Consider the following 26,234-nt stretch of genomic DNA (forward strand, 5'->3'; position numbering starts at 1 on the left):
TTTTATTTAAACATTAATTTAAAAATATGACACATTTAAATGTTTGGAAAATAAGTATGTTTGGAAAACATCAGGTATATGAGTCAAATAATTTGATTATAAAATTTATGAAATCTAAATACAGATCAAGTCTTTCCAATCAATATTTAACATGTGTTCAGTAAGTGTAAAATGCACACCAGATTTTAAAAACTTAATATGAAACTTTTTTCATATTTCATAAAATATCTCATTATTAATATATTAACTAATTTTAAAATGACAATATTTTATATATTAGATTTTAAAATATATTATTATAAGTAATTTCACCTGTTTCTTTTCACTGGTTAAAGGGAAAATTGGAAAATTTCAAATTACATATGTGACTCATTTTATTTTCATCAGAGAGAGCTGATTTAAGCTATTATTTAGATATTAAAGAGCAGATTTGACAAATCCCCCTATTCTGTAGGTATATGAATATAATTCATAATGTTATTGACTTATGATGCTTTACATTAAAACAGAATAGAGTTTGAAAAAATTTTTTTTAATTTTTTAAAACAATTTCATTTACATAATTTTCACTAACTTAAATAGCCACATGTGGCTAGCACCCATATTTTTGGACAGATAGTTCTAAAGTTAAAATTCAGGAGAGTTCATAGTTCCCAAAGAGAAGACACTCTGCAAGTTCTTTGTGATTACTGAGAAATGCATCAATGCAAATAAATAATTCACAGGGCAATGAGGGAATTTCTTCTCAATTAAAAAAAAAGGAATATATACAAAGTAGGCCAAGTTTGATGTGTTTGAATATTATCAGCATAATAATTTAGCCCAGACATGAAAATACTGCTTCTTGTAAATCAGAGAGGTAATCTCTGAAGATTATCATTTCCCTAAGTGTGCTCTAAAGGGTGCTGATTTCATGAAGTCTTCTTTGATGAAAAAGGTACATTGTCAAATAGGCTTGGAAAATTGGGAGCACTTTTCTCCCTCTCTTATAGATTCACAATACACATCATAGCACAAAGGCTCTGGGAAATCCTACAGTAAATAACTCTGTGATACATTGTTTGACTCACTTTCTCCAATGTATTTAACCATGAAACTCTGTGTGTGTGTGTGTTTGTGCATGTGTACATGTGTAAAACATTAGTGTTTTGACACACTAGAGAAATATTAGGGCTAAGAGTATGGACTTTGGGGGAATTCCCTGGAAGACCAGTGGTAAGGACTCAGTGCTTTCACTGCAGGGCCGTGGCCCTGGCTCAATCCCTGATCAGGGAACTAAGATCCCGCAAGCCGCGTGGTGAGGCCAAAAGAAAAAAAGTATGGACTTTGGGAAAAAGAGAGCTGGGTGAGCAATGCCAGTTCTACCACTTACTACTAGCTGTGTGACCTTGAGAAAGTCATTTAATCTTTCTGACCTTCATTTCCTTCATTTGAAAATTGGAGATAATAGCTATAAATAGCAGGCTTGCATGAGGATTAAATGTAATAGTGTATGCAAAGAACATATCACAGTTCCTGGGATCAAGTGGATCTTCCCCAAATGGTTAGCTATTATTATTTTCATTATGACTTCTATTTATTTATTTATTTATTTATTGACTGTATTGGGTCTTTGTTGCTGCTCGCGGGCTTTCTCTAGTTGCGGCGAGTGGGGGCTACTCTTCGTTGCAGTGCGCGGGCTTCTCATTGTAGTGGCTTCTCTTGTTCTGGAGCACAGTCTCTAGCATGCAGGCTTCAGTAGTTGTGGCACATGGGCTCAGTAGTTGTGGCACACGGGCTTGGTTGCTCCGTGACATGTGGGATCTTCCCAGACCAGGGCTCGAACCCGTGTCCCCTGCACTGGCAGGGGGATTCTTAACCACCGCGCTACCAGGGAAGTCCCTCATTATGACTTCTTAAGTGACTGAAGGACTGAGACTTTCTGGGCCCCAGGAGAAATATGTTGTGAACTGGTAGAGTTTTTCTTGCCTGGAAATTTTTTTACCTGTTGTACTGGAAACCTGGATGTAAGAGTGATCTTTTCTGCCTTTCTTTGTTCATCCTTCGCTAAGAATGTACACTCAGCATCAGATACTGTCCATCTCACTCAGAAGAGAAACCAGAGCCTTCAAAATGACCTGCAAGTTCTGTGTGACCTGGCCTGCCAGGGCCTCTCTAACATTATTTCCTACTACTACTGAGTCTACTCTGGCAAACAGACTGCCCTGCTCTTCCTTGGACATGTCAGGAACACGCGTCAGGAACCTCAGGAACTTTGTACCTGCTGGTCCCTCCAGTAGGGTACCATTCCCCCAGCCATCTGCATGGCTCCTTTCCTTCCACCCTTCTTAACCCTGCCTAAACTTGCAATCAACCCTACATACTCCAGCACACTTTACTCCTCTTCCTTGCTCTACATTTCTTGACTACACATCTGATATGCTATGTTTGTTTCTTAATATTTTGTTTCTTGTCTGTTTCCATCCAATAGAACATAAACTTCAAAAGAGCAGAATTTTTTTTTGTCTCTTTCATTCTCCGCCATAGCTCAGTGCCTAGGACAGTGCCTGACACATAGTAGTAGATGCTCAGTAAATGCATATTGAGTAACCATATGCAGAAACTGCGTATGTTGTGTTGCTAAGTGTGTTGCTAAGTGCATTCCCTCTAAGCCTGGTTTTGAATGACTTGTTGAAGCATGAAGCACACAGTTACAGGTTGGTTTCTGTGGTTTTTATTAGTGTTTTCTGGGACCCATCAAACCAAAAAAACATATTTTGAAAAATATAATTCTTTCATAAAACAGAAATATTCAGTTTGAATTTAACACAGTTTCAAGGGCAAGATTTCTGATTTTTAAAAAAATAGCAGCAGTAGGGTTACTTCCCACAAATTGTCAACCCAGAAGCCAGATGGGAAGAAAAGCAAGAATTAGGCATATAGTTACAGAAAGATTAATCCCAATTAAGCTAAACTTGTGAAGGCTTATACATTTTAGTGGTTCATGAGGCCCAGTCTCAACACGTTTTTATTAAATGTTCTCTGTATCTCTTATTCCAGAAATGGAATACTGAGAAGCAATGCTGAGGTTAATTCAGCTCTGATAATTGTGATTGCTGTGTTCTTTCTTTCACACAGGAAGTATCCATCCAATGGGCTCCTATGGAGTACCTATTACACCCCACATAGTTAGATAAGCTCCTCACAAATATGGTTCCATGCTGTGCACACAGTAGGCACTCGATAAACTTTTTTTAACTATAGAAGAATAATATAATTGCCTTTCCCTCTTACTATTTTAACTTTTCCTACACTTTATACATTTGAAAAACAACACACTTGTAAAATTAAATCTAACATGCATGACTAACCTTATCAAAAGATCCCTCAATATTTTTCAAAACAACAACAAAAAATACAAACCAACCCCAAAATACTAAAACTTAGAACTGCTTTACACTTAAATAGCAATTTACATCATATAAACACATTCATAATCTTCATTGGTTTAAACAGGTTCAAGGTTCGTGACTGGCGTCTTACACCAGATAAGTCTCACAGTTCCTAATAAGGTGACAGAATTCTCACACAACATACGTTGACTTGCAGAACCAAATAACCTGTTTTGATTTTATTTCAGCGCAGGTAGGAAGGCAAAGTAAAGAGTCTCACAGTAAAATGTTCACCTGATAGATAATATGTCCTTGAAGTTTTGGCCGTTGTGCTCTTCATCCAGTGAAGAAAACAATTTACATCACGATTATGGATATGGCTTCCCAATCCGAGGAGTCTTCCAGAAGACATTCATTCATTCACTCAACATATGGTTATTGAGGACCGGTCCCATGTTAGATACTGGGAAAACAGTATTGCTAAGATATCATCCCTGCCCTCAAAGAGCTTACAGTCTAGCAAGGTAAGAGTTTGAAGAAGGACAAGCACACTCAAAGGAAAACTCATTGCCCGGGTCTGCCCTGCTCAGAAAGCAAGTTCAAGAAGCTGTAAGTATGTCCCTGGGAGTCAGGGCTTTGCTCGTTTCATCAAGTCAAATATCTAGAAGCCTCAGATGATCTGAGTCTGGTGAAGTCTTAGCAATACCTTTCCTGCCTCAGGTTCCCAGGAAAAAAACAAATAAGAGCCCGAGCCTTTAGTTTAAGGAGAGTTTAAGGAGACGGTGCGCAGTGACCGTAGGAGCATCAGCTCAGACGAGCTTCTCAAGTGAGAAGCTGTGAGTTGCTAAAAGAAGGGGGCTTCACCTGGTGCTGGCTTGTCTCTGGGATTTTGCTTTCCCTTGCAACACCGGGGGGGGAAGGATTCTATTCACACCCCAAATTGGCATGGCTCGATTACCTTGAGTTCTCCAAGTCATGAACAGCACACAGAAAATGCATCAAACTCAAGCCAAGACAATAGAGAGATATGCTGAGAACTTAATACGCCCACCTATTTATGCAGGAACGGGATGCCAAGAAATCATCACTTTCAACAAATAACACAATCTGCTAATTATGTGCAGAGTGTTCCAGTCAGTACACCCCAGACTCACGACCTAGCAGGGACTGCTCTTCAATGGAGAGGGTGAGGAAAGAGCAAGACCAATTTGGAGGAATGTGAGAAACTTACAGGTTTGTGGAAGAGCAAGGTCGGAGAAGGATCCAGGCTGCCTAGATGATGAACAGGCCAAGCCAGAGAAGAAACAGCAGAGAGCGAATTAGCAGACACCCCTAATAACTTCACACAATTCAGGCACACACAGTCACACAAACATTCATGTGTTTACACTAATTCAAATATCTGGAGGTTTAATTCATTCTGTGGGAAGTATAGTCAACTGCTGGGAAAGCCTCATAGCTCTTTAGCCTTCCTTGGAGAGCAAGGTGTGTCTTTCATGCAGGAATGTCTCAGATCTGTGCTGCTCATCTTCATTTCTCTCAGTTCCCTCAGTAATTGTGACTTGACAACACTGAGTAGCACCAAGTCAGGCAGAGAGAAAAACAACTCGGTTGTACCTTCAGAAGGTCATTCATCTCACTAAGCTGTGCTCCAAGGTCACTGGCCATAATGGCTCTCATTATAATTAGGACAAATTCTTACTTCTTCATACTTCCGACATTCTGAATCCATTACAGACACTCTGCAACCTTTGGCTATGACTCGCTTGCCTGAGTTGAGGAAGGCACTGCAGGAGGTGTTCCATCAGTGGATGAGACGAGCCCCCTCTTATTGGTACATGTCTTCATTCCCATATTATGCTCAAGATAGAGAGGCAGGAGGGAGGAGAAAGCCAAGGACATGGGGAGCAGAAAAGAAAAGTTGCAAAAGGGATCTGGATGTTCAAACTCATTTTCAAAGTGTCTACAGGCTCACGTTCCTCCCAGATTTCAGGGTCTGGTGATAAGTCTCCAGGGACCCAGAACAATGCCATCATTGGAGAAGTCTCTAACTCCTTCCTGACCATAGATCCTGAACTGAGTTTTCTGTTTTTCTCTTCCATCCTTCCTTTCTTTTCTTTGTCCTTTTTTTTTTTTTTTTTAACATTCTTCTAGATGCAAATCTAGGCAAGACATCATTCACTTTGGAATGAGTTAAGATGAGACAGGAAAGAGATTATCCAAAAGAGGAAAGATTATAAGAACTAACATCTGCAAAGATTCTCCCCTGGAACTAACTTCCTCTCTCTCACACACACACTCTTTTTCTCTCCTCCCAGTGTTTCCTTCTGTAATATAATATTTACTCTGTTTTGTAATTCTAGTGCAGTGTGTTCTATTGTTAGCCCTTGTTTAATTTATCTGAGTCTAGCTCTCATCTCAGGTTCTGAAAAGAAATCCCTCTAGCTCTTTCAACCCATTGTCCAAACATTTTAAAAATGAAAAGTAGGTTGACTTTAAAGTCTTGCTTTTGCTTCACTCTAGTGATTTTTTGTTGTTGTTGTTCTGAGAATAAATCACCATCTTCATCTTGACTAGCTAAATCAGTGGTTCTCCCTCCCCCCGGGCCCCGGGGACATTTGGTAATGTCTAGAGACATTTTGGGTTGTCATAACTTCGAGGACCAGAGTGCTATTGGCACCTAGTGGGTAGAGATCATAGATACTGCTAAACATCCCAAAACACACAGGACAGCCAAATAATACACAACAAAGAATAATTCAGACAAAAATATCAATTGTGCCAATTGGGAAACCACAGGACAATGGGAGTACAAGAGCAAACTCATAACTACCTCCCTTTTCCCACTTATTTTTAAGCAACTGGGATAAAAATAACCAAAGCCGGACCTTCTCTTTAAGTAACTGAAAGTGAGCAGAGGTGGCAATTGAAGTTTTTCACCAATCATCCAAGGGGGAGGAGGGAAGATAGACTTGGCACCAGGTAAATCATTCCTGAATGAGAATAAAGCCCCCTCCACCATCATTCTTTTCTGATTTAAGCATAAAAGGCACGTGATTATGCAATGATTACAGTCCACTCTGGATGGTGGAAGTCCTCATTCTCCACTCACTGACTCCCGAAGGTCAGGGTAGACTTCTCAGCATCCTTCTGGTTCATCCCACCAATCGGAGACCCTGGAGTTCCTCCTAGAGGCCACGCCCACCTCTCCTGAAGAGGCCACGAGGATGCTATGTGCGGAGGACACCTCATCTTTTCCTAAATCATTTTGCACATAAAAACTTTTAATGCCATCTGATTTTTTTTTCTTTCTCCTTAGCAAGAAGCACATGGCTACAGACTCTGTTCTTGCAGTGGAAAAGAACTTCACAATAGAGGCAAAAACAAATCACAGCCACATACAGTGTCATATTTCACAGAAAACTGTGTACGTTTGTTCCCCATATAGGACATACTTCAAAGTAACAAAATAATTCTATCAACTGTCATGTTCCTTCTTCCTGTTAGAAGTAGATGTATTTTTTTCCCCGTCATGGTACATAAATATCAGAGAAAAGTAGTCTTTGAAATATTTATGTCCAGGGACTTCTTGGTTGGTGATCATTTGGGATGTGTTTAGGTTTGTGTTCAATGTATCAGCAGCTTCAGTTTTCATTTTCCCTCCATCCGCGTGCATTCTTCCCAAATTTATATACCAGTCTTCGTCCATCCACACGTTCCAGAATTTCTCTTTTGTAGTAATATCTGTAACAAGAGGCATTGCATAAGGTGGCTGATCTGATTAAGACAGCCGGGGGAATGACTGGTCACACGGCCTTATCACGTTTGGAGACGTGAAACCCCTCACCTCATGGCTCGGCTGAGTTTTTCGTAGGTCATGCTGCTGTTGTTTTTCTTTTTCCCCCATAGCTGGGCCACAGCCTCTGATTTCAAGAACCTAAAGATGCCCTCAGACCGGTCTTCCCACTTGATTAACCCTGGATTCTTGTCTGGGTTCAGGAGGATGTCGCGGATGAATTCCCATAAGTGAGTCCCTCGCGGATCTGAGGTGAAGGAGAAAAAGGAGTTTGTTTATTCATGGCTGAAGTCACTGCAAAGAAGGGCTAGAGGAAGCCTAGAGTTGAAATATCTTACAAGTCAGAGATACTTGATTCCATGCTACCCACCTGTGACGCCAAATCACAGAATCCCCACTGGGTATTTAAGAATGAGCTAGCACAGTTTTTTAATTTTACAAATCAGAAAGCTGAAGCATGGAGAATTCAACTGACTTGACCAAGGTCACACAGCTAACGAGTGGCAAAGCCAAGACAAAAGAATAGGTCTTACATAGAGAAAAGATTTGTGTTTGCCAAGGGGGCACGGGTTGGGAGAGGGGGCGGAGTGGGAGGTCGGGGTTAGTAGATGTGAGCTATTATATGGAATGGATAAACAACAAGGTTCTACTGTATGGCACAGGGAACTATATTCAATATCCTGTGATAAACAATAATAAAAAATATTTTAAAAAAAGAACGTATATATATGTATAACTGAATCACTTTGCCGTACAGCAGAAATGAACACAACATTGTAAATCAACTGTACTTCAATAAAAAGAAATGTTTAAAAAATAGGTTTTAGATCTCCTAGGCTAGGAGGTGTATCTCTAAATATGGTTAACAGATTGCTGGGCATTCATTTCAACTTGTTACTTCCCAGGAGAGCAACGCTCAACCACTTTTATTCAGAACCTCTTTTGTTTAGAACCTCAATCAGGCTGCCACCCAGCAACTGTGTGTCAGCCAAATGCGCACCGGTAGGGTCTTAGAATTCTAACTCCTAGAATATATTGGTGCGGGGTCTCACAGGCGTGGAGGGGGCCCATTTGAAAATGAAACAGCAACTGTAATGAAATTAGCAACCAAATTCAATTCTACCCTCACTGGATTTGTGACACACAACTCCCTCCCACACCCAATTTGAAGGGCTGTGTTCATTCAGTTCTGTGGGATGACCTGGAGTAGCAGATAGCAGATAGGAGTCCAACTCCTTACAATTTCCAGATTACACCACCTTGATTTCCTTCTGTGTCCTCCCCCCCACCACCTCCACGTCTCTGATATTTCATACACTTTCATAAGGTTTTATTATCGGGGGAAATACAACTCCCCAAAGGCACTGTTGAATCTTAAGAATAAACAGCATTTCTTGGAACAATAACTCCACAAAAGTAAGAAGCCAACATTCAGCCAAAGAAAAAAAGAATACACCCTCAGCTGTTTCTTCCCATCTCTCTCCTTTTCCCACCCTTTTTTCTGGAGAAAGGGAAATTGCTCACCCCATGCCTGCAAGAAGTGCTTGTTCACTGATGTCTCAGTTTTAGCACAAAGAGAACAGAATGAGGAGGAAATATCCACTGGGGCTCCACTTTGAGAAACGACTGCAGAAGGGGTTACTTAGCCAGCAAGTGATGCCTCTCTTTTCACACCCTACCCAGTCTGAGGTGAAGAAATGCAGGCAGAAGGCAGAGGCAGTATTTGTCTAAAAACTGGTGGCCTCCAGTTATTCTCCACTCAAGGGGAAGGGCCAGGAGGCATCTGAAAGCCAGCCAACTTACTGTGCTTTTTGGTGTGGGACTTTGTTGGTTGGTCTTGCTGCTTTTTCATATCAGGCGACTCTGCTAAAGAGAAAAATGAGAACTGCTTCATTTCCCTATTTCCTACAATTATCATCTTCATTCATTCATCCACTCATTTCACCAGTATTTATTGAGCACCTACTACATGCCTAGCACTGTTCAGGTAGGTGGTCGTGTCCAAAACAAAACAGAGGTAATAAGTGCTCTGGAGAAAAAATTTCAGGGTAAGAAATAGGGGTAGAAGTGTGGAGATGGGAATAATTTTGCCATTAAATATAAGGTGGTCACAGAAGACGTCTCTGATAAGGGGACCAGAAAGGTGTGAGGGGACAGTCATACAGAGAGCTTGTGGAAGAGCTTTCCATGCCTGAGAATAGCAAAGGCCCTGAGGTCAGTGTGCATAGAATAGAAGGAAGTCAGTGTGGCTGTGAACAAGGGGCAGAGGGGAGCAGGTGAGGTTCAGATCACTAAGGCCTTGTAGGACTTTTTGAGGATTTTAGCTCTTATTCTGTGAGAGGTGGGAAACCATTGAAGGATTTATTTTTTATTTATTTATTTTTGGCTGCGTTGGTCTTCTTTGCTGCCCGCAGGCTTTTTCTAGTTGAGGCGAGCAGGGGCTACTCTTCGTTGCGGTGCATGGGCTTCTCATTACAGTGGCTTCTTGTTGCAGAGCACGGACTCCAGATGTGTGGGCTTCAGCAGCTGTGGCACGCGGGCTTAGTAGTTGTGGCTCACGGCCTCTAGAGTGCAGGCTCAGTAGTTGTGGTGCCGGGCTTAGTTGCTCCACGGCACGTGGAATCTTCCCGGACCAGGGATCGAACCCGTGTCCCCTGCATTGGCAGGTGGATTCTTAACCACTGCACCACCAGGGAAGGCCCCACTGAAGGAGTTAGGTCATTGAAAAGTTTTAGGCTTTTATATATATATTATAACACAAAAATGTAAACATTTATAACAAAGAAAGATGACTTGTAAGCCAGAGGAGTGCCTTTTTTGGCATGCAAAGTTACCTTTTAATCAGCCTGACAAAGGGGCCATTGACTGGCCTGAGCTCAGTACAGAGGGCCACAGTGGACTATGGAAACACAGATTAGTTTAACAAATGACTCATTATGGTAACCCTTGAGATTATCAACAAAGAGGAGATGACAGAGGCAAATCTGTGAAATAAAACTTGTTAAAGAGAAAACTAAATGATCTAGCAGTGTGTGGGGGGGGGTGTGGGTGTGTGGGTGTGTGGTTGTGTCAGTGGGCACTTCAAATGTCAGGACGACTAAAGCAGATCTTACCAAAAAAAATCTCACAATCAAAAATCTGCCAACTTGAATCCGGGGCAGCCCCTAAATGGTAGCCAATCCTGATAAGAAATTGGACCAGTATATTGCATCCCTTCTGTGTACATTACATCAGGGCTCCCTAACTTAAGGTTTGCTGACCCATGTGTGGACTTCAAGGGCATTTCAGACTGCCTGAAACCGCAGGCAAAGGAAGAGGGTCCACAGCTTTCAAGATTGTCAGTAGTGATCCATTATTCAATAAGGTTTGAATACCATTAGCTCCTAAGGAAAATGGTTAAGAAGACTAGCTCCTGTTTCTTGACCACTTACTATGTACCAGGCACTGTGGTCAGCACTTTCCATGAATCACCTGTTTTGATTCACACAATCACCCTATGAAGAAGGCGATAGCAGGATCCAGAGGTTTCGCTCATAACCACCATTCTATGCCATTTCCAAAGATGGCGCCACATAAGAGATTTCATAAACGTCTTCCCTGCCAAGAATCAGGTTCAGTTCTGCAACCCACTAGTTAGTGGGGAAAAGTCTTTCCAATTTGATGATTCTCCATTTCCCCGCGTGCATGGATGCATTCACCTATCTGATCCCCCAGATTGTCACAACTCAGAGCTCCCAGCAGTTTGAAAGTCGTGGTGGGGTAGATGAGAGAGTTTTAATAAGATCTGGTTACAAGAGAAACCTCTTTTTCTGGTTAAATGTGCCACCATCCTCCCCCACCCCGCCGCCCCTCCCCCTCAACACTGTCAGCAGGAGGGTTTGCACCCGACTTGGATTTCTCTGAAACCTGAAAGAACAAATTCGCAGGAAATGCAAGGAGACTCCACTCTCCCTCCCTGTAGGTTTCAGGGTGAGGTTGCGACATCCCATCAGGATGTGACAATATTGCGACAGGTTGGCACCCACAGCGGTTTCCAAGTGATACATCATTCTGACAGGGCCACGTTGTTCTGCAGACAAAGAGTGGCATTTACCCAGCAGGCCACAAGCAAAGCTCATTTTCAAATGGCATCCAGGAGGGATGCAGGGCCATTATTTCAGAGCCAGCATTGAACTCAGAAAAACCCAAGTGTAGGTGTCTCTCAGCTTTTTGGCCTCAATCATTGTTCACGGGTTGCAAACTCATGTAATGCAAGAATCAGTTACTTCGGGGAGTTAAGGTACCTTTATGAATAAAATGGAAACCTTGGCCCCTCTCCCCAGAAAAAGGCACATATGTGTACACTTGTGAAATTCTGCAACAATTTCAGGAGCGTGTGGGTCACTTAGGAGTCCATGGACTCCAGATTAAGAACCCCCAGAGCAGCTACACCACGAGGAAATGTTCTCTTTGAGATGTCAGCCATTTACCCAAGCTAGATTTCCATCCAGCTTAAGAAAGACCTCCCGCGAAAAAAATCCCCCCAATAAAAATGTGTGCATCGTCGTAGGCAAGAATATGCAGCCAAGGGCAAAAGAAACTTGAATTTCTTCCAGCCTCTTCTTCCAGTCCCCAGGGCATGCGGGACAAGCTGTGGAATCACCCACCTGCCTCAGCACTAAAATCTTTCGATCTGAAACCTCACCTTAATACGATGGCCTTGCCCCCTGTATCTTCCCCTGGCCCCCAAATAAAAACCAAAACCTTTGAAGTTAGCCGCGTGGTTAAGTGATTCATCCTTATAAAATAATGGCTTGCTCTGGGGGAACTGTCCAGATTGGCCTTCTCCTGCTCCACTCCCAGGCACCTCAGGCCAAGGTCCAGTCCAGACGGGGCAGCACCAAGACACGAGTTTATGATGAGTTCCAGAGCATGACTTCATCTAAGCTGCTTCACAAGAAGCAAAGATTAGAAGCATTTGCATATTATTCAGCTGTGAGCCATTTCTTTACGGGATATACAAATTTCAGTGTTATAATAGACCATGCCACCCTCGCTCTAGGCTCAGCGAGTCGGTAAACAAACACATCAATCCCGAATTAGCGTCATTGGCTCGAGGACTATCAGGCAGATCCGGAACACTGGCGGCGGCCATTTTATGAAATGAGCAGATGACAGAGACATCAAAACAGAGCCTGCTTCCCCACCTGTGTTTATCAGCGAGGGCGTCAGTTGACATGTGGCCTCGCCTCAGCGCGGCTTGTGACTTGCACTAAAACACATAAAGATACTTAACTGCACTCCATTTCATGGGAGCTGGAAATCCAAAGACTCGGACAAATGACAAGGGTCTTTGGCGGGGGGGGGGGGGGGGGGCGGGTCTGGTCCCGTCCAGTAGAGACTAAACTATTCTGAAAGGAATTGATCCTTACAAGGCTGTAATTAACTATCCTACCTGGAAGGCTGTTACCCCAAAGAAGTCACCAACCCAGACACTGAAATGATTCTTTAAGTGATCATTCTGATCGGGGTCCTGGATGGCTTATCTCATTTTCCAGCCTGTGTTACAATTTCGGGATAGGAATCTGGAGTAAGGTGATCAAGAATCAAGGGAGGTGCAGGAGAGCAGATTTGTAAAGCCCATTTGAAGAAGGACTATTCAAAAGTAGAATAGTTGAACTCAGGAGACAGTGAGTTAGTTCCCTGTTACTACAAATATGAAAGCCGACATTGGTCCCTGTTGATTGGGAGATTCCAGCAGGTTAAGTCAGGATGTGGGAGAGAGCAGTGTGGCCTGGCTGGGAGGGCAGCAGAGTTGTTGATTACGGCTTTTCCTCTCCCAGGTGCCTAGAGACCTAACCATCCCTGCGGCTCAGGAAGTGGTTGGTTCAACTTTATTCTTCCTTGGAATCTTCTGCCCTAAGCCAAAGACCCAGGACATGGGAGGTGACACCTCAGGAGGTGTGTCAGGAAGTCAGAGGGCGACCGTGGTGCTTTCTTCAGCTCTGAAAACCTTGGTCTTGACTGGGTGGCAACGATTGCCACAGAAATTTTACCCTGACTGGCTCAGTTCCCCCAGCATGGCAAATCCACTGCAGAACCTTTCCAGTGTTTGATCTAGTTCCCTAATTTCAGCAAATACTTAGAGTGACACATAAGGTGATGGGCCTCTGTGTGGAGGGGGAGGTCGAGAAATGAACTGGCCTCCATTCTTAACCTCAATTCCAGAAGCATTTACCCTGGCTCCCAGCCCTGTCTCATTCAAAGGGCTTGACCCGAACAAAACCTCAAACCAAAAGCTTTCATTTTTTCAGTTCTCAAAAGCACACTCAACAAAATGAAAAAAAAAGGAAGGAGGAAGGGTTGTTGTTTGATTCTTCCTTTCACAGACACTCTTTTAAATCCCAGTTCTGAAGTTGCCCCAAATTCAATTCCAGGAAAAGACAGATTCACTTGTGACGGGTCTAAGCTCCATTTCACAGAGCCAAACAGATTCACAAATTCGCACCGAGATCAAGGGACTACACGAAACCCTCTCTTCACCTCCCCCATGCACTCATTCCTACCAGTGGACCTATTTGTAAGTGGACAAGGAGAAATAATCTGAAATACAATCTGAAAGCTCCTCTCCCAGACTCCCAGCAGACCAACCCTCCCGCTCAGTGTAACCTTGATTGAGAGTCATGGGTAGACCCCAGATGCATCCAATCCTAACCAAACACAACTCATATGAACATAATTCATAATGTGCAGGTGGTCTGACTAATTAGAGAGTCCTGATGAGCCAACAAGGTCAGACTTTAAAACTGACCTGTGATTCCCAGGGTTCCAGAAGTTTTCAGCTACTGCCCCTCCACCCAGAGACCATCATCCCAGGTTCACTGACCTCTGAATTCCACTGTTGGACATTCATTCTCTAAAGCCAAAGACAGCTTGTTGAAAATTAAATAGAGCCTTCTCCCCCATAAATATACCCACGTATGAATAATTTCATTGGATAATTTCACAAAAGCAAGTTTTTACTGAAAAGAGAGTTTCTGTTGTCACAGAGAGTGACTTGGTTTCACAGGAGCAAAACACATTTCCTAGAGGCATCCTTGCTGGTCATTTTCAATGTACAAATATGGGCCCAAAAGCAGATTCTTTATAAACTTTTCCTAGCCTTTTAATGGGGAAGACTCCAGCAAAGTTGGAAATGCAGGGCATTGGTAATTCTCATTAACTCGCAGTAAGCACTTGCAGGAGGCGCACTCAGCCTCGGATGTCAGGACAACTTACCAATGGGAAGGTGACCGCTGGTTGTCATGGAGATCTGGGCCCGGCAGAAAGTTTTGCTGTCCAACAACTCTGTGGCAACGAAAACATAAAGGACATTAAGAGTCCCCTCCTTACAACATAAATTTTGGGCTGTTAGAAAACCAGAATAAGAATGTAAAAGGGTCTTAAGCATTGGGGAGTTAGTTACCTACTGTGCTACCATAGTTGGTGTCATATAAATAGTTTTCTTCTTTCCAGGTGTTCATGATGGAAGGGTCTACAAAGGACAGAAAATGGGAATGTCAGCAATCACCTTCCCCAGGTGAGGAGTTTGCCTTTTCTTACTCACTGTTCATCAAAGAGGTGTGGGACAAGGGGCTGGTTCTCAGAGAGAAGAGATAAGATTCTGCTTCAGCCACATGTTACCTTATCATAATGTTACCCCAGTTTTCTTCCAGGGCCCTAGGGGAGGTGGACTTTGTTACGGCCCCATCCAGGTGTTCTACACCTGTTGCATTTTGAGGGAAGTGAGAGAAGTTGCAACAGTGGGATCCTGTCCTAGACCAATGCTTTCCTGAGGATATTCCCAGTCTGCACTTGGTGGGGGGGGGGTGTCCAGGAGCCTGGCATTGTCTTACATTCTACTATATTGTCACCAGAATATTTTTAGACTAGTAAAAAAAATGGTAGGGACAAAATAATTTCATGATTAATGAGCATCTTTTCCTAGTAACGTCTTCCTGGGAGAATTAATGATGTTTCTTTAAGAAAAAGTCTGCTCAGTCTTATCACAGAGTCTTTATTGCTAAAATCCAGAGAGAAACTCTCCTCAAGTTGGGTGACAGCCCCCTCCCTCCAGGATTTCTCCAATATGCTTAAGGGGTGACATAAAATTTTCAAAACAGAACTAAGGAGAAGGAGATGAGAGTGTTACCAAATCAAATAAACAGGTTTTAAGAGTAGGGCCTCATTGCTTCATCTAGGAAAAGTTCTCTCTCTCTCCTCTTCAGTGTGCTGGGTAAGCACGTCTCCTGACTCTTCAGATTTCAGACTCCAAGGAAACTCCCCTCCACCTACCCTAAACGAAGCCCAACTCCCACACACCCCTCACCTCTGGGCTGATCTCCAACAGAAGCTTCTTTCCTGGCTGGCCAAGAGCTGTGAGATCTGGCAGGAGCTGTCACCTCATCCCCACCAGGAGCTTCCTGCTCTCCCCTCGTCACAGACAGAGGCTGCCCTCGGCTCCCTCCTGCCCAGCATCTGAATTTCAGGGCCGGGGTGGTAAGCCACTGGCCGAGTTTCATTTTGTTTTTGTAGCATAAATGGTATAAAAACCTGACTCACTGGCTAAGTCCTCCTGTTTACGACATAGGGATTTAGCTGGTATTTGAACTAATAGCTACGTGTTTGGGCACCCCAAGCCTGATCACTTAGGGGTTACACCCTCTGTCCTTGTTGGGTCACCTTGTATACCTGTTGTTGTCTCTGAAAACAAACTGAACCAAAGAGGTTTGGGGGTGTTGGCCCCTGTATGAGCCTCCTTTCCCCTCCTCCCAGGGTGGAGCTTCCTCCCCACCCTTCGGCTCAGCTTTTCTGAACTGGCAACATGAGAATGTCTGGATGGTCAAGGAGGAATTGTCAAGTACTTGCGACCTCTCCAGTACCAGCCTGGCTCCTCCGCTGGGGCTATCTGTCCAGTCAACAGTGGGGATTCGGGGTCAGGGGGCACCATCCTCTAGGCCAAGTCCTGTGCCTGCCTCTAGGGCAGTCACGTCCATAAAGCCTAGACCATCTGGGTGACTCAACCCTGGTCTCTGGGGGGAAGGGCAGGGCTAGGAATACCTAATTCACATGTTTAGCAGCCGCTGTTTTTTCTTTAATAATGGTAGACCAGCCCCCTTATAAAAGAGTAAATAAATGCGTGGGGCCAATTTCTGCCCCTACTGACTCACAAATCACCACAGGTCTAATACAGTCCTTGGTGACCGGCACGCAACCTGCAGGGAGGCCTGAGGCAAACTCCGTGGTTGGTCCATGTGGCCCACATTCTCACTGATGTGGACATGGGGAGTGACCTTGGAGCAGTGGCAGCTCCTATGGACTTGGGGGGACTTGCAGAGCTCTCCCTAGACTAAGAGGTCATAGGCCAAAGGTCACTATACAAAGACCTCTGATTGGTACAAGGCTCTAGGGAACAACTTCTCGAGGCAGTTACTGTCCCCTGCAAGTTCCCAGGGGAGACAGAAAGTCCCCAGGGGAGACAGAAAGTCCCCAGGGGAGAGATTTTGGGGCAGAGGAAGGAGGGATGATTAGGCAGATGAAGGAGAACAAAAATGAATGTAGCTACTCTGGGCCTGCAGACCCTACTCAGAGCTCAGAATAGTGGCTTTTGTCTAAAAGCAGACTTAAGGCAGGAGCCAGTTCCACAGCTGCCTTTGGACATCCCTACAGAAACTCCAAGGTCCCCAGAAACTATAGTAACTACACCAAGTCCGAATCTTCCTCCTCCTTGTGAAACACACTCCCTCCAGGGGAGGAGGGGGAGAGGAGACACTGACCCTTCCTCTTCTCTCCCCTGGCTTCTCCTAACTTGGCCAAGTCCAATCCCCTGACTCTTTGTGGTGACAAGAAAGCCCACTTAGACTCTACATTTTCTGGGCTCCTGGATCAGAGCCTGGATGTTCCCTTGACCAACCATGGGAAGCAGAGAAGTGTGGGCAGAATTAGGCTCACCATCAATCTTAGAAATCAGAGAAGGTCGGCAGTCACTGGTCCCAAGGACGAGGGATGAGGCTCATGGCTGCCGGGCCCATGGGAGACAGCCAGGGAAGAGACATCCCTGGGTTTCCTGCCAAAGTACTGGCTCCGTCCCGCTCTCACACTCTCCCTCACACTCCCTCTCAGTTGTCCTCCGCAGGCCTTTGCCTACCAAGTTGGCTCCCTTCATCTGCCACGACTCACCAGCTTGTTCGGTCTTGACGATGACATTGTGTGTGGACTGGAACAGGTCACTGCTGCACTGGCCTGTGAAGGACAGATTGGGAAACTCAGAGCGGGCCCACGTGTAGCTAAAATGTGCTGCTTGACCAAGGACGAAACTGGCTTCATGGAAGAGTTTCTGACAGTCCCACAGCATGGTCACCCTTCTTTGCTTCTGGGAGGGGGCTTCCCTCTCTGGATCTATAATCTCAAGCCTGGGGCCCTTGGCCCAGAAAATCAGTAGCTAGGGCACCAAGCTCAGATGGAATTATTTGGCCTTGTATAGAGAAGACATCCAGTATGAAGGAAATAAAACTTTAGAAGTTGAAAGACCAGTTTTTCCACTAATAGCTGCAAGGTACTTCACCTTTCTTCATCTTGGTTTCCTCAACTGTATATTTCGGAGATTAAACTAGCTAAAGTCATTAGATTTCCTCTAAGGTGCTTTCGCATACTAAGATTTGATACGAAGTGCAAAGGAAACACAAGGAAAATCACCTTAATTCTTCTTTGATCTTAAATTTAATCAAACCCCTTTTGATTAGATCTAATCTATGAGCTATGTCTGGATAAGTGCAGTGATTCTTCCCTTATTTATGCCTGGCAACTTTTCTCCAGATGTATCATATATAAAAGCACATATATACATGTGAATTCATTTCATATGTTTTTCCTGCCCATCCAGATTATAAATATCTCAGGAGCAGAGGTCATGCTTTAATGTCTCTGACCTTCAGTTTTCCCAGATGAAAACTGCCCCTGTCAAATGGGTGCAATATTTATTTTCTCATAAGGTCACCAAATGAATCAATTCACTTAGAGCCCTTGTATAAGTAAATACTCAATAAATGGAAGTTAGAGGAATGTCTACAAAAAGGCAAACAACGAAACAAAGGTGAGAAATCTGGACATTAGGCATTCAGAGGCACCAGCAGCATGCAAGTCATGGAAGGCCAAAGATGGAAGGTCAAAGGGGGAAGGTCAAGGATGGCCACATCACCTCCCACGCTTCCCTGCCTTGAGCTTCAATCAGGGCAAAGCTTTAAAGAGACAGAGACAGAGAAAGAGTTACCATTCCACTTGAGATGCTGCAAGTTGCTGTAGAGGAGCTGTCCCGCTGGATTTAATTGGAGGTGGGGAGGTAAATATTTTTAATTCTTCAAGTGTAAGTCTGCTCTTTCTGAAGATGCCTGGGGGTTATCTTTAGAGCTTTGTTTGGTTTGGTTCTAGTAAAAGAAAAAGGAGCAACCACCTCTGTGAGGTGGATGGGAAGTAGGGAGTGCCCAGGAGCTGAATGAGGTCATCTCAAATGACCACCACTTCTGCCTGCTCTGAAGCCAGACGCTGGGTTCTCTTCAGTGTTGATGGCAGTTATCTGGATCTGAATCTGGTTCACAGCCCTGGAGCTCATGCTTCCCAAAGCTCCAGCTACATGCCCAAACACAGATTCTGCTTAGACAGGCATGCCCATTCTGATGTGGACAGGATAGCTCACTATTCGTACATATCATTGCTTTCCAAAATAGTTCTCAGAGGAGCTAGTGTTTATAACCACTATCAGAAGAACCTTAGGCCCGTGTCAAGGACATTCTGCAAGAGAGATGTCTACCCTACCAGCTCTTGCAAGCCAGTGTAGCACGCGTGCATGTGTGAATAAACTAGCACCAAAGGACAGCCTGTAAACGGTGCCTGTCTATGTGCTAGGTGAGGCCTCAGGAAAGACACCTGGGGCTCTAGGGCAGCACCAATCCCAGAAATCACTGCAGAAACATCCCAGATGTGTCCAGACCATTCGTTTTAAGACTTTTTTCGATTCAGGACCTTTTAAAAATCTGTTGTAGTATCGTAAGCTTTCTCCCCTCCCAAAAAATAAACTAGATCTAATTTTGCCTATTTTCTTACCACACTTACGTCCCATCTTAAGAACCTAGGTGTAGAAATTTTTTCAAAAAGTAGCCATGATGATCTTAACAAGCAAGGGATTGGGAATGAAACAATGAACCCCATTTGCAAGAGAAAGAACTGGTTTTCTGAGAGTACCAAGTATCCTGTGAATACCCAGCTAGCCTTTGTCTCCTTGGAAATTAACCATGTAAAGAGAGAATTATATTATGCTGGATTTGTATGGGATTAGACACACCTTGTACCCTAGGCTTCAAGCTTGTCCTCTCACCTCCCTTCTACTTCTGTCTCAGGAGACAGTAATTTGGAGGTGAGACCATCCTTGGATGCCCCTAAACAGGAACCCTGCCAGCTGTGGAGTCTCTGCTCTTCCCAGATGGCTCCTAGCAGGGCAGAGAGACAGAGACAGAGAAAGAGTTACCATTCCACTTGAGATGCTGCAAGTTGCTGTAGAGGAGCTGTCCCGCTGTCCCTGCCGCCCGGGTGAACTCCTGCAGACTCATGCTGCAGAGATGCTCGCCGTTGATGTCAAACTCCTGGAAAGGGATGCAGCTGGCATCCAGCTGGTTGGTGTCCAGGAGGTGCTGGAGCCATTCCCACACCTGGTACTTGGTCCAGTACTGAGGATGGATTTCATGCCACTGGCCTCCAAAAAACCCGCTGGAAACTGCAAAACAGGAGGCGGCCCTGTGAGTGACCTGTGTTTGTTTCCGAGCATGATCCCAGACATGGGGATGCCCCTCTAGCTGCCAGACGTCACAGGGATCACAACCACCCTCTGCGTGCATCAGTGGGGATTGGAGCTTGAGACGGGCTCTGGAGAGGAGGCTCTAGGAAATGCAATTCTTTCCCCAGTTGTGGTGGGAGCCAATCATTCAGCCTCCGTATATCTTCATTTTGTTCTCCATATACTTACCCCTGAGCTCTGGATGAGGACACAACACTTGAAATGCTCTGAGACCATGAGCTCTTTTCCCACCTCCCACAAACTACCATGAAAGCTAAAGCATTCCTACAGTTTCAACAGAGTATTAGCTTCTTGTCCACACCCACATAGTTGTCTCCTTCTCCCTCTCTCTCTCCCATTTATTTCTCTCTCTTACACACGCATATATACACATACATACCCAAAACTCAGTCCATTTTCAACCAAAACTGAAGCTTGAGACTCAGGTTCTTTTCTCTGTGATGCCTTTGCTGCTCCCCAAAATGGTCCAAATGATTCATCTGCTCACGGTGCTGACATCCTCCCACCCCATACTGGTTATTACAGCCACTAGGATGTCACTTCCCTACTCAGCTACCTTCAGCAATTTCCCTTTATCCACTGAAATTAGGCCCCAAACTGCCAAGCCAGGCATTAAGGCTCTTCACTAACTATTCCTCAAGTGACCTTTGGCCTTTTTTCTGTGTTGTTCTTTCAGCCCGGTTTGTATTCTACCTATCACTGTCTGTTGAATTTACACCCAGCTTGCTGACCCTGACCACCCTATAAAGCCATTGCAGACCCCCCTGACTGACTGCTGAGGGCTGCTGTCCTCTGAAACTCCAGGAGATGCACTTTACATTTCTCCTAATGACGTTTGTCATGTTCTGCCTCTCTTGGTGGGTCTCTAACTACAGTCCTGTTCTCCTTTGTAAATTGTATGCTCAAGGTCATGGACTCTATCTTACCCATCCTTGTATCTCCCATAAAAACTACCTCAGAGACTTTGCCACCATAGGTACTGTCTCTCTCTTTCTTCAGTAAATTTGGGGCTGAAGAAGAAATAACGTCGGAACCTGGAAGAGTTGTGAGGTGCATTCACAAGATGGTTAATTCAAGTACTGGTGAAGAAGAGGAATTCATTCAAGCCAATAACTATTATTGAGCTCACTATGGACTAACCATCTATGTATGTGACTCTCATACTCACTTAAGAGAACATGACGAAATCAGCCCAAAATCCTGGAGGGATGGAGAAGAGAGAACCAGCCTCTGGCGGCATGTAACCAGACTGGGAGACCTTATGATCCCCTTGAAAGCATGGGCCAAGGGAAGGAGCTCCCTAGTGGGAAAGGTGAGGGGCAAGGACAAGGGGAAAACCCTATTATAGCCCACCAAGCTGAAGGAGGGGAAGTCCAGCTGAGCATGACACACAGATATTCCCACAAACTCAAGGATAGACCAATAGAGGAAAACGTAGCAAAAGAAAATGGTCCCTAACTTTTTCTTCAAGGTCATGCTAGATCAGTACTTCTCAAACTCTAACGTGATTACGAATCACCAGGGAATGTGGTTCAAATGCGGGTTCTGATTCCATAGACCTGGGGTGAGGCCTGAGTTTCTGCGTTCCTAACAAGCTTCCCCAGGATGATTATGATGCTGGTCAGTGGATACAGTTTGAATGGCAAGGAGCTACAGAGCTCCAAAAGGTTTGATCTCCACAATGCCTATGGCCTAGCCCTCAACACCTCAGGAGGAAAGGCTGAAGGGGGAATGTTTCCAAGCCGGTCCCACCTGCCACTCATATTACGTGCCTTATTCCTCATTCCTCATGGCCACACAAAAGCAGGCCTAAACCCTCTGCTTGGGCCCTAAAGGAGAAGCCAACAGTGGAGGGGGAAGGGGCAGGGACTAGACGAATCTAGTCCCAAAATTTAATTACATAGAAATATTCCCTAATACACCAGCACTCAGAGCCTAGGCCGGACGTCTCTATTTCCTCCCGACTTTTCGGTGTCCCACCGATACAGCTATTTAAGGGTGGCCTACATTTTTTGCAGCTCCCCAAGTCTTTGTTCTTTTATTTTTTAATTAATTGTGTTGCTATGAACGTGCAGCTCCGGGTTTGTAAACAAGAGACAACAACTCTCAATAACCCCACACCAGGCCTGCGGTACTTTCTTCTCTCGATGTCACACGACCCAGATGAGAGGATGGCTCCTGATAGCGCAGCCTGTTAGAACTTGGCAGAACCCGAGAATTTTGTCTAAAGTTGACCAGGGGGGACTCCCCATCAGCCAGGCGGCTCATCAGATTCCCGAAGCTTTGGGAAAAGCACTGAAACTCGTATGAGTTCAGCTCCTCTCTGGCATTCAGCTGGCCTCCCCCATCGATCATGACCAGGAGCTGGGCCTTCTCTGGGGCCTCTGGAAGTTAGAGAGTAAAAAAGTGATGTTTAAATTCCACTCCCTGCTGACTACACTCCAGAGCAACCCAGAGAGATGCTGCCTTAATCGAGGGTCCTAGGGCCTGGCATCCAAAAGATTGTGCGTTTCCCTGTTTGGAATCATCCTTCAAGGTCCCCACAAGGAATCTGAGTCCTGCCACAGGGAAGGTCATGCCCAGAAAAGGCAGGAGTTCAGAAGCACAGGTGATCAATAAGAGAAGGTCACCCATCCCCGCTTTCGACCACGTGTGGCTGGGCTTCCAAACTGGAAGGTGGAGCTGCCCACAGATCGGCCACTTCTCGAAGAATGCACCCCTTCCATCAGCCTCCCACTGCTGCTTCCCAGACTCTGCTCACCGATGGCCCATCTCCATTTTCTCAAGGGAAGCAAGCGCAGCAGAGTCTCTGGGGAGGAGATTAGCGGCAGGTATGGGGTGGGAGAAGGCCCAGAGCTCCCTACACCCACTGCGGTTCGGTGCACGGCACTCTACGCAAACTGAACACCTTCACAATGGGGTGAGGCGCCCTGATTCAGCAGCAACTTTGTTCAGTCCAGCTTCCACAGTAAGCCATGGGCTTGATCACCAAACCCTCCATAGGCCCCGCCACCAGGCCCTCCTTCTTCTAATCGATCGGTTCTAGATTAAAGCACCAAAGGCAGGCACATGGTCTCCTAACAACCCTCCCCTCCCTTTACAAAGGGAGGTCACCGGGAAACGAAATAGAAAGATGGAGCTGCTGCAAGTCTCTTCTCCTTAACTTCCACGCTTCCATGCGACACACACACCACACACACACACGCACACACAGTTTTCCATCCTATCCTATCTTGATATCCCAGCCAACACTATTAAAGTTGGCCTTCCTTTGGGGTGCCTCTTCTATCACCCTCTCTGCCAGGCTACCAACCTGGACCTTTGAATATTGGGAGAAAACCACGGAATATCTCAAATGGGCTTCTGGCTGGGGCCCTGGGGGGCCTGTGGGGACCTCCAGCATGAAGAAGAGTTTTCTCCAGTCTCCCTGGTCCCCACACCCCCCGGCTGAATAAAACCTGTATTTTTCATTAAGTTGGGAAACGGAGCCTAATTAAAGCCGAGGAAGAATCCCCATGGGGAGTGACACTGACCCCCGCGCGGCCCCTTACCATTGCACGTGGGGTAGATGTCTGTCCAGGCCGGCTGCTGGTGGAGGAGGTTGCTGCTGGGATTGAGATTCATTACACCACTTCCTTCCAGAATCATGATCTGTAAGGGGATCAAACAGGCCGTTCAGCCAGTGCCTCTTGGACAAACGTCATTTGAGAGTATAGATCATAGAGTAAATTTAGGAAGGAAGAAATAATTTGGTCCTTCCATCCATTGCCTGTGAAGCATGTTGCCACCAGCCCTTTCAGTAAAAGCAAAACTCACTGGCAATTAAAAATTTCCAGGTTCGATTTTCATATGCATGAGGCAAGATTTTATAGCCACCCATTCACAAATGAATAATCTCTGATCGGAATGAAACGGGAGGAAAATGTAATACTTGCTCACTGGGCGAGTCTGGCCAGCAGCCAATTTTTTTTTTTTTTTTTTGACAAAAGTGAAAATACCAAAGAGGTTTTTATTTAAAGTAAAATTTCAATCAATGAAAACCCAAATGGGTAGCAGAACAGACCCGGCACCTGTGCAGGAACTCTGACCTGAAATCAGACATTCACAAGTCCCGACACATCTGAGCAGCCTACACCTGGGAGTCCAGTAAATTTCCTCAGCACAAACGTCTACCACGGGACAGGCTCGTCTTGGAGGACCTCAGCCATATTTGACCTAGAGTTTTTCAAGTATTTGGCTCCGTGATAATATTAGAAATCAGTTGGTTTTGGGGACAAGACACTGCCCCTTCCCTTCCTTCCTGGTAAAAATTCAGCCCCACGTTCCCTCTCCTTTTAGAGACCTGGAGAATACCGCAGGCTTCAAAGCTGATCTGAAGCTGACTTTCTCAGTCTGAGGGCTCATTTTCGCAGTAAAGGACCCAGGAGAAGAGGCTTTCTTCCATGAGCCTGTTTGGGTTTTTTAAACCATGTAAACATTTTACACTTTAGAAATATTCACCTCAGTCGTCCAGCATCTACAATCTTCCTACCCTCCAGGCAGGCGCCCTCCACCTTTCAGACTGAAAGCCCCAGAAGTGTGTTCAATCATCCAAAGGATGAACAGCTTGTTTCCAGAGGATGATTGAGCATTACCCAGGGCCTCTAAGGGTAACCTGCTCTTTCTAAATGTTCGGATAAGGAGAAGAGTAGCAGATCATGGAAATGTTTCTGCCTGTATGGGGGAAATCTTGCATCTTCACGAGTCACCAACCTCCCCCAAACTGCCCAGCCAGAGTGGTTCCATCCCTCAAAACCCTTTCCTCTAATTTAGCTGGTGCTCCTCTGGTTCTATGTAGGGCTTGAGAGGGGAGAAGAGGGGTCTGGAAAAGGCATAAAAATTCATTCATGTATTCATTTATTCAACAGATATTTATCAGCCTTGCAATGGGCTGGGCACAGTTTTAGGGACCAGGGATAGAGCAGTGATTAAGAGTTGAACTAGGCTAAACAGGAACATTTATCATGATTATTAACATCATCATCCTTGTTGTTTGGCAAATAATTAGGCCTAAGTAGAAGGCAGGGGAAGGAAAGACGGGGTGGGAATAGTGAACACTGTAACAGACCACAGGGTGCAGAGATGGCAGAGCCGGATTCTACGTGGTGGTGCCATAGAGATGAGTTTCGAAGTCAGAAAGAGCGGGGGTTTATCCCACGCTCTCACACTTACCTGCTAAAGTTGGTACTAAGTCGAACAAAAGTCACTAACCTCTCTGAACCCCAGTTTCCTCTTATGCAAAATACAGGTTGTCATACGTACCATGTGTATTGGTTAGAGCTTAAACGAGTTTCTATACCTCGAGCACTTGGCACAAAGTCGGTCATGACCGCATGGTAGGTGTTATGAGGAGGAGGGCTACTACATCTCTGGATAACCCAAACCAGAAGCAACCTTGGGCCTCAGTTTCCCCACGCAAAAATTTAAAGAAGGTAAATTGCTTCTTAAGTTCGTTTCCAGAAATCTCTTTGGTTCTCACTCTCAGAGAAAACCAACCCAAGTCGAGCCTTCTCCTCCTTCACAGGAACTGCGCCTTTTCCCATCGAGCTTTCTACAGCAATTGCCCTAAGCGAAGAAACCAAACTGGGGACTCCAAGGTACAAGAAAACTTCCAGGTCCCCAGAAGGGTGGCTGGGGGAGGGAGGAGTCATGGCAACGGCTCCTGTTTGCTCAAGGCCGGGCTTGTTCCTTGCCAGCATTTGCTCAACTACAAGCGGTAGGCAGGTTACTGTTTAACCCTGAAGGGGCTGCAGCTCAGAGCCCAGCCCATCTGCCCTCCAGGCTGTGGGTAAGGGTGGGGTGGGCAGCGGAGGCTTCCCTGAAATTCTTTCACAAGGGTTTGCCCGCAGGGCTGTTTCAAAGTGGCCATTTCAGTGGAAGCCAGACCTGCCGGGGCCAACTAGGACCCACCTCCTCAGCCGGCTGGCCCAGACCTTCGGCTCACCACTTCGCAAAAAACTAGAAGGCAGGGTGGTGTGAGGACTGAACGCCTGGCTTTGAAGTCAGGGAGAGGTGGGCTCAGAACCTAGTTCCCCTGCTCACTGTGGGTGACCTTGAGCAAGTTCAAGTCTGTCTAGCCTACATCTTTCTGATGCTCACTTTCCCGCCCTGTAAAATGGGAACAACCCAGACGCAGAGGGCTGTGGGCATCAAATGAGCTTGT

General features: G+C 45.2%; 1 protein-coding gene across 6 annotated transcripts in view; it reads right to left on the minus strand.

Annotated features, from left to right (window-relative positions):
• Positions 1–2,697: 2,697 nt before the first annotated feature.
• Positions 2,698–26,234, minus strand: part of EHF (ETS homologous factor) — a 43,143-nt gene continuing 19,606 nt past the window's right edge. For 4 of the 6 annotated variants that reach the window (XM_089914941.1, XM_089914940.1, XM_030762646.2 and 1 more), the window contains 8 exons: positions 23,584–23,683; positions 19,706–19,951; positions 17,365–17,427; positions 14,612–14,680; positions 14,425–14,493; positions 8,971–9,033; positions 7,219–7,414; positions 2,698–7,115 (listed from right to left, as the gene is read on the minus strand). In XM_089914941.1, coding sequence (XP_089771067.1) covers positions 7,016–7,115; positions 7,219–7,414; positions 8,971–9,033; positions 14,425–14,493; positions 14,612–14,680; positions 17,365–17,427; positions 19,706–19,951; positions 23,584–23,680 — 903 coding nt within the window. In that variant the 5' untranslated portion in view covers positions 23,681–23,683 and the 3' untranslated portion in view covers positions 2,698–7,015. The remainder of the gene's footprint in view (positions 7,116–7,218; positions 7,415–8,970; positions 9,034–14,424; positions 14,494–14,611; positions 14,681–17,364; positions 17,428–19,705; positions 19,952–23,583; positions 23,684–26,234) is intronic. The other 2 variants (XM_089914942.1, XM_089914943.1) reach the window with 2 other exon arrangements.

This window comes from Delphinapterus leucas, chromosome 7 (genome assembly GCF_059928025.1).
Source record: "Delphinapterus leucas isolate spDelLeu-1000000601 "Yukka" chromosome 7, BTC_Dleu_Yukka2, whole genome shotgun sequence".
Classification (NCBI taxonomy): domain Eukaryota; kingdom Metazoa; phylum Chordata; class Mammalia; order Artiodactyla; family Monodontidae; genus Delphinapterus; species Delphinapterus leucas.